This window comes from Propithecus coquereli, unplaced genomic scaffold (assembly GCF_000956105.1).
Source record: "Propithecus coquereli isolate 6110/MARCELLA unplaced genomic scaffold, Pcoq_1.0 Scaffold111, whole genome shotgun sequence".
Lineage (NCBI taxonomy): Eukaryota > Metazoa > Chordata > Mammalia > Primates > Indriidae > Propithecus > Propithecus coquereli.
This window is the reverse complement of record NW_012135081.1, coordinates 930,501-939,079: the sequence shown is the minus strand read 5'-3', so window position 1 is coordinate 939,079 and position 8,579 is coordinate 930,501. Positions and strand designations below refer to the sequence as shown.

Genomic DNA, 8,579 nt, shown 5'->3' with positions numbered 1-8,579 from the left:
ACTTCGGAGACAGTGACCCTAAATTCTTTCTGGATGCTGCCTGCCAGCATGACACTGGAAGTAATCGAGCATATGTTGTAAAATATACCATTTTCTTAAGACCATTGGGAATATTAAACAATCCATGTGAAGCACTTTGTACAGTGCCTGACATTGTAAGCACTGCAAAGATGTGCCACGTGCTTCCCCTCAGCACAAGGATAAAGTTGGGCTTTAAACAGTGTTTAAGACCAGCCTTTTCTCAGTCAGCAAGACAGAAAAAAATGCTTAAGGAAGACTTTCCAAGTTGGGGAAAAGTGCCTATCCTAAGCTGGTAAGGGGACATATGGAATCCAAGCAAGTCAACTGGGAATAACCCGGATGAACCAGAGTAATGGTCAAATTCTAACAGGAAGGCCTGTGTCTGCAATGAACACGACAACCACAGGACGAACATGCCCAAACTGAATACCTTGATTATAATGTAAGCTCTGGTTTATAATCTCACATCTAAATCATGAGAACAAGGACTTTTCTATTTTATTCACTGATGCACCTAAAATGGGACGTGGTCATAGTGGGTGGGCAAAAATACCTGCAGCATGAGTGGGTATGATCTTTTCCCATTATGCATGCCCAAATTCCAAACCTTGGCTGCACATCTGAACCAAGTGCATATGCCCCTAGCACAACCTACAGTAAAGGCGGGAGAGAGAGGAGAGGACTGGAAAAGGGCCTGAGCTATGTACTTGACAGAGAAAATGCCCAATATTTGTGGCACATCGGAGCTAAAATGGGAGGCCGAGGTGTGGGCTTTGTTTCTATTTACATCCAGGGCAGAAACTTAATCTTGTCCCACTCCCAGCCCCCACCAGCAAGCCAGACAGTACGCCAAGCTCAATATCTAGCTGTCCCCTGGAATTTAACACAAACACCAGAAAGGTTAAGGAATTTTCTTTATTTTTTTTTTTTTACAAATTAAGACTATGTAGATTTTATATATTTCTGAATCAAAAACACCTTTGTCTTCACAGTATGAGTTAGAGAATGCAGCCTGAGCTGAAAACCAAGGAACTAGAAAACAAAGTGGTAATTTCAGTGATAACTGTATTAAAAACTGGTTAGGCATTTTCTTTAAAAGTAGTTTTTTAATATATTTTGTCATTCTTGGCACTGTTTCTAAAGAAAAACTCCTTTATCCCAAGCAAAAAAGCACAAGAGGTGGAGTTTGGCTTCAAGAAATTCAGCTCAAATTCTCAAGGCTGGCAGAGAATCACCAAATTTATGGAGCGTTGTTAATGGAGCCTTAATGGGAAGGAAGTCCATTTAATGAGTTTTCAAGCCAGAGGCTGGAGGCAGAAGCTAAGTCAGAGGGCAGCATCTTCTGTGGAAGTGGGCCATCCCGGGTGGCATGCCACTCCAGAAATAAGCAGTCAGCCTGGGAACAAACGTTTCATGGGATGGCAAAGCAACGTGGTGCACTGTGAACCTGCAGCCGCTCTGTCAAACTGCACTGGTTGTGAACAAGGAGAGCCAAAAATGGTGTCCTACTGGTAATAAGCTTTCAATGGCTCAGTCCCCTTACATTGAAGCCCCTCGAGTAGCCCAAAGCCACAACCACTCCCGACTTTGCCCTTTGGTGCCAGCTGACTGTGGCAGCCCACAGGGAAGGAGCTGGTGGTCCACATTAGGGCGGCCCACTCACACTTGAAACTACAAAGCTGCAGGGAATTGGGGTGCTCACGGGTTTGGTCACCTGACTCCTGCCTAGAAAGCTGCATATTTCTGGAAACAGGTGAACCACCAAAAACTAAAGTACATTAGTAAAATGAACATTTATTTACTGCCCCAAATCTCTAGACTGACACTACGTATTAGTATCCAGGTGGGGACAGACAGAAGGACACCAAAGGACTGTTAGAAAGCTGCCTCCCAAGTCATCACGGACTGTTCTGTTGATCTTAGCAAGGAACCATGTGGTTGGAAGAGGAGATTTTGCTTCCCTCTACCCCAACAGGTCCTCATCTAGGTTTATCTGACAGGATTAGTTACAATTAGTCCTAGAGGCTCAACCATTCCCCTTTCCTATCCTTCCTCTTTTAGGACCTTTAATCATAGCCACCTGGTGGAGGCGACTCAGTAACTAAGGTGATAACCAATTTAAAAAAAAAAAAAAAAAAAAAAAAAAAACCAGGGGAAGTTTGGGAACCCTATGCTGTACCTTGCCATACATAATCAGCCTTTTCCTAAATGCCTGACAAGAATTAGCTTCCCTTTGTGCTGAAATCCTCCTGCCCCATGGATGGAAAGCAGGCAGATTCCCTGAGGGTTAGGCAAGGGGTGGGAAAGGGAAAACACACAAATCCACATTCCTTTGTGAAGGCGAGGCAGAAAGCTGTTTGCCACACCATCTTGGGCAGCTCAGAGGCAGCAAACTGCATCCACCAGAAGAGGCTCTGCATTTTCTCTGTAGGGGTTGATAGCTCAGATATAACAAGCCTGAGCTAACAATATAACAGGCCTGACCGGAACTTCTTTCCAATGGAAAACACTGCCCAGTCCCACAGGAACTGCGCACAAACCAAACAGTGCGGAGGAAGGAAGGGCCGAGGTGGCTCTACCAAACAGTCCAGGTCCACTTGGCAAAACTTGGTGGGCAAGTGGCTCATGGAATTAGCACTCTCTGCTGGTCCCATCCTCATCACAGCAGACTGGCTGCCTGAGCAGAGGAAGAGGCTACGGAGATGGGGTTGACAGAAAAGGGAGTGAGAAGAACCCTAGGAAGAGGAAGCCAAACTCCAAACTATATTCTGCTAATCAGTTTTTTGATCAAAAAATTCAAAATAGAGAAAACCACAAAGTACAAAAGCTTTTCTGATGCTTTTCATTATCACAGAACACGCCACCTGTAATGTGTGCAAAGAAGAAATGAGGGGTGGAAGGAGAGGAAGTCAATTGGGAAAGGCTGGCTGGTCATTTCATTTCTTCTCTTTCTTCTTATCCTAGAAATGGAGAAAAATCACCCAATTAATTTTTGGCATCTGACATTCCAGCTAAAATTCTTTTTTTTTTTGAGACAGAGTCACTCTGTTGCTGGGCTAAAGTGCCGTGGTGTCCGCCTAGCTCACAGCAACCTCAAACTCCTGGGCTCAAGGAATCCTCCTGCCTCAGCCTCCTGAGTAGCTGAGACTACAGGCATGTTCCACCATGCCCGGCTAATTTTTTCTATATATATTTTTAGCTGTCCAGCTATTTCTTTCTATTTTTAGTAGAGACGGGGTCTTGCTCTTGCTCGGGCTCGTCTCGAACTCCTGACCTTGAGCGATCTGCCCAACTCGGCCACCCAGAGTGCTAGGATTATAGGCGTGAGCCACTGCGTCCGGCCCCCAGCTAAAATTCTTGAGTGAGCCTTTGGTTAGGGACTGGAAGGGATCCAGACAAGAAGGAATGAGAAATGCTCTCCCTTAGCTCAGCAAGAACTGAATCTTAACCATCTGCCATGGTCCCCAAGAATGCCGACACACTTCATGAGAATAAAGGCCAAGCAGCTGTCCCCACCCCATCCCCATTCCAGGGGTACCTAGGTGGGCTCTTGACCACTCTTGGCTACTCACAACCGCCACAGCTCAGATCCCAACCAGTGAAAGCTGCTCACTGGCACTTTATCCTAAAAGAGCAAAACTAGAGGCCAAGACCACCAACTTTTCCATTATGCCTGGGAAGTGCTCTGCCCTGGAGGGTGAGCATGAGTCCTCAGCACAAACTGACATTCGAAAATAATCTAGTCCAGTGGAACCCTTCATTCAATCTCAGGTGGAAGCCCAATGCATTAAAAGAATAAAAGTTGAGTTGCTTTCCCTAAAACTGGGGCGCCTGTTTGGTGCTCAGTCCAACCGTGGCACAGCCCAGACAGAGAACCACCAATCCCATCTAGTCACCTGCTCCCCTTACCACTACACTATCTGTTGTTTCACGGTAAGGTCTGTAAAGAAAAGCTTGTGATCTCATTTGTTCCCCTACTGCTGGACGAGACTATGCTTGATACTCTTTAACCCTATACAGAATGCTTCTTTGGAAAAAAATTCAGACTAAAAAATAAGATAAAATTTGTCTACTTCTGAAATTTACAAAAACTGGTTGCCAGTATTATACAACATCTCCTATAATATCTTTTTTCCAAATAATAACTATCTTTACAGCCTTTAAATTCTTCTAGTAGGTTGTTTCTTACTGCTCCTGAAGCTCTTTTGCCTTTGATACTAATCTCGGGGGTTACAAAAAAAGACAAAAAAGAAGACTGTTTTGACTTGTTCCTTTTTCTCCATCACTGAAGACTCCGGTTTGCCTCTTACCACTCAGTGGCCTGCCTTACAGTACCCTGGACCTACACAGTGTGACAGCAAGTGTTCAAATGTGAAGTACACACAAATGACAAGCTCAGGAGCCACCCTCTCATTTTCGGGTTGTAGGGTAACTAACCTTCTCATTCATAGCCAGGATCATCATGAGTTTTCTGAAGAGAGTAACAAAATCTAAGAAGAGATCAATGCAGTGCCTGAAAAGGAAGAACCAGGTTAGGATCTGCACTTTCCATTTTGCTTTATCCACAGCCCACAAGGATGTAAAACATAAACCCCACCTCCACCTCCACCCCCAACTAAGGAAGTAAAACTCAGGTATGTCTGACATCCTTTTCAACTCATTGCAATCATGTAACAGTAAAGAGACTGGGCTTTGGATTCTGCAGAGGCCTAAGTCTGAACACTGAACTACCACTAATTAGTTGTGAGACTTTGAGAAGATTAGTACATTTAAAAAAATGTTTATCTTCTTTTCACTGTTACAGGTTTAAAGAATACAGAAGCATAAGGAGTAAAAAGAAAAAGATCCCTTTCCCTCTCCCCCGCATGGAGGCAGTCACTATTAAAACTATGGATAAATATGTTATTAGTCCAATTTTTTAAAAAATCTGATGTCTTTCAGGAATTGAGGGAGACTATGGTGGCAAAACTATGGGTTTCCTACCACAGACATTCCCAAAGCTTGGCCATATATGTTCAGCCAATGCCGGCCTAAGTTCAGCCGTGGAATGGAATGCTATGCCTCCACCCTCACTCCATTCCACCTTCCTTAACGACCAGTTCTCACACTCACCAGATATAATCCTTATCTCCATTTTCAGCCTTTTCAATAATGAGTTGAGTATCAAAAAGGACAAAGCCACACATGACCACCAGCCCCACATACAGGTTTGCCTAACAAAAGAAGAATGAGATGAAGTTACCATACAGTACAAGTTGTGGAGAAAAAAAACCAGCCATACTTTCTTCCTGGCTCTTGGCCACTTGAAAGTACATCACATGCTAACGATATGGACGTTAACATTTATGGGAACTGCAGCCTATAGTGAAGACCACATTATTTCCTGAAGCACAATCCTAAATTCGTTTTTTTAGTCACTGGAAGAGCTTCAACCATTTTAACAAGGAGGCACTGCTGGGCTTGCCTTAGACAAATGATCTCTGGGCAAACCATCTTCTTTTAGCAATGCCCAACCATGTTGAGCCTGTATACTCATTGACCTGTGGCAGAAGGCTCCATCCTATGGGGGTTAGGCAGAAGGCTTGGAGATCACTGCCCAAAGGGCAGAAAGAGGTGTAAAAGAAAAAAGTGTGAGGCAAATGGCTGCTGGAAAGTTCTATCCAAAGTCTTACCTGGAAAAGCCAAATGGATCCAAAGAAAAGGTTTCCCAGGGAAGACAAGAGCATCAGGCTCATGGCTGACATCAAGATACCTATAAGACACAGCAAAAAAGCCATCTTGAGAGAAGCCAAAGCAAAGCAAAGCAATCCCATTAAGGTTGTCCCTTACTTTCCCAAACAATGAAGGCTTTTAATTTCAGCCCAACATTCACAAGGGAGTTGAGGGTAGGGAAGGAGTCCTAATGAGAATTCTGGCTAAAGCAGAGCCCCATTCCCCGTCAACACTTACCTCCCAGAAAGAGGTAGCTACGGCGCCTGGCATAGAGTGCACTCAGGGTGAAGCAGGTGAAGATCATTGCCGTGCCCATGAAGGCAGTGGGAAGGATGCTATTAAAGAAAAGGACCATTACATTGAGGGCTACAGATATATGGCCTATATTTAGAAGGTATATTTATAAAAGTAAAAAAACATTAAGACACTACTAAAACAGTTACCTGGGGTTGATGGCAATGCACAACTCCAGGGCAGGGCCCAGGCTAATTCCTAGAAAGTAAGAAAACCCAGAACACAATATTACCATCAATTCTTGAAGAGGACTCTTGTCCAACAGATTATTAATAGCATAGGCATGCTCATGCTCAGTAATAAACACATAAAACATGTGGACTGAAGTAATTAAATATCTCTTCCTTCCTCTTAATCATTTTCAAGAAAATGTATACTTGACTATTAGGTCATTAAATATGAAATGTCTGATTTTGAATCAAAAGTTTAGTTTATCACGCCTGTAATCCTAGCACTCTGGGAGGCCGAGGCGGGCGGATCGTTCTGAGTTCAGGAGTTCGAGACCAGCCTGAGCAAGAGCGAGACCCCGTCTCTACCAAAAATAGAAAGAAATTAATTGGACAGCTAAAAATATATAGAAAAAATTAGCTGGGCATGGTGGCTGATGCCTGTAGTCCCAGCTACTCAGGAGGCTGAGGCAGTAGGATCACTTGAGTCCAGGAATTTGAGGTTGCTGTGAGCTAGGCTAACGCCACGGCACTCACTCTAGCTAGGGCAACAGAGTGAGACTCTGTCTCAAAAAAAAAAAAAAAAAGTTTAGTTTATTATGTCTCAAAGAAGCAATACAATTAATCCAAGTATGCACCTAAATTATCAACACAGTTTTGCCATCTTAATGGTAGCTTATTTATGCCAGCAGCGAAGAAGCCTAGAGAGTGGTGATGAAATCATAAAAGGTGTTTTTCACAGCTTGTTGAGAATTGAATATATTTCCCTGCAAGAAGTGTTCCAAAGCCTAGAAGACCTGGTAGTCAATTGGTGCAAGGTCTGGTGAATACGATGGATGACAGAGAGTTTCTAAGTCCAGCCTCTGTAGTTTGAGCAGTGTTGTTTGTGCGACATGTGGTCATCAAGCACTGTCTTACAAGAGGATCAGCCTGTCTCTATTGACCAATCTCAGCTGCTTAATTGCAAACATCTTCATCATTTCTTCCAATTGGTTGCAGTAGACATCTGCTGTAATCGACTCACCAGGTTTCATGAAGCTGTAGTGGATAACACCAGCACTGGACCACCAAACAGACATCATTAGCTTTTTTTGATGAATATTCAGTTTTGGACTGTGTTTTGGCACTTCATCTTTATCCAACCATTGTGCTGAATGCTTGTGATTGTCAAAAAGAATCCATTTTTCATCACACATAACAATACAGTGTAGAAATGGTTTGCTTCTATGTCATGACAGCAAAGAAAGGCAAGCTTCGAAACAATTTCTCTTCTGACGCTCGCTTAACGCATGTGGTACCCATCTATCCAGCTTCTTCACCTTGGTGATTTATTTCAAATGGTTCAATATTATTGTACTAGTAACATCAAACCTTACTGTTAATTCACACATAGGTTGAGATGGATTTGCTTCCACTATGGCTTTCAGCTCATCATTATCCACTCTCATCATTATCCACCTTGGTCTCAGGTCACCCATGTGGCTGATTTTCAAGATTAAAATCACCAGAAGAATTGAACTTCTCAAACCATCGACACTTTGTGCATTCACTGGCTACATCCTTCCCAAACCCTTCATTGATATTTCGAGCTGTCTGCACTGCAGTGGTTCCATGACGGAACTCATATTTGAAAATAACACAGATTTTTGACTTATCCATAGTTTCATAAAAATTGCTCTAAAAAAAATTTGAAAGATAATCACAGCCAAACCGTGTGTTTGAAAGAATGAGGATGTGCCTTCACAATAAAAATCAAACAAGAAATGTCAAAGTGAAATGTCAGAGAGAGCAACTGTCAACCCTGGCACTTAAGGGAATCAGACGTTTCATACTTAATAGCCTAATATTTATTTATAGACATAGCTGCAAAACTGTCCTCTTAGCTGAAAATCATGGATGACCCCAGGAGGAACAAAAATTAGAAAAAAATGAAGCAGGCATGTCAAACATTTTTGAGCTAGAGTGATGTGAGACTGTAATGTGGGCCAGACAAGGAATTAGAACAGAAAAAAGGACAAAGAGCAAAGCAGTGCCTAGTGGCCAGCAACTCCATAGACATACAGGACTGACTCCCTTTGTAGCAAAGGCCAGACCAGTTCTGCAGGTGGCCACTTGCCAACAGGAGGGCAACCTGTTCCAGCTCCAACATTTCCTCTACTCTGGTTACTTTCCTCTCTCCTTCTGATAATTCTACCCCTTAATGCCTTCAAAAACTAGCTTTCCCTGATCCAAAAATCTTAATCCCTAAATCCCTTCCTTTCTAAAATTTCTGTGACACTGTATAGATTAGACTGTCACTCAGAACAAGCTGTACTAACTCAAATGTTGCTTTGCAAGTATTTTTATTACATGGCTTGGATCCTGTTTGCTTTAATGGCAATTCTT

General features: G+C 43.0%; 1 protein-coding gene across 2 annotated transcripts in view; it reads right to left on the bottom strand.

Moving 5' to 3' along the window:
- Nucleotides 1–917: 917 nt before the first annotated feature.
- The window catches only part of TMBIM6 (transmembrane BAX inhibitor motif containing 6), a 20,861-nt gene continuing 13,199 nt past the window's right edge, over nt 918–8,579 (bottom strand). The window contains exons 5-10 of one of the 2 annotated variants that reach the window (XM_012652337.1): nt 6,177–6,225; nt 5,971–6,068; nt 5,694–5,773; nt 5,134–5,234; nt 4,459–4,534; nt 918–2,981 (exon numbers count right to left, since the gene is read on the bottom strand). In XM_012652337.1, coding sequence (XP_012507791.1) covers nt 2,958–2,981; nt 4,459–4,534; nt 5,134–5,234; nt 5,694–5,773; nt 5,971–6,068; nt 6,177–6,225 — 428 coding nt within the window. In that variant the 3' untranslated portion in view covers nt 918–2,957. The remainder of the gene's footprint in view (nt 2,982–4,458; nt 4,535–5,133; nt 5,235–5,693; nt 5,774–5,970; nt 6,069–6,176; nt 6,226–8,579) is intronic. The other variant, XM_012652343.1, reaches the window with a different exon arrangement.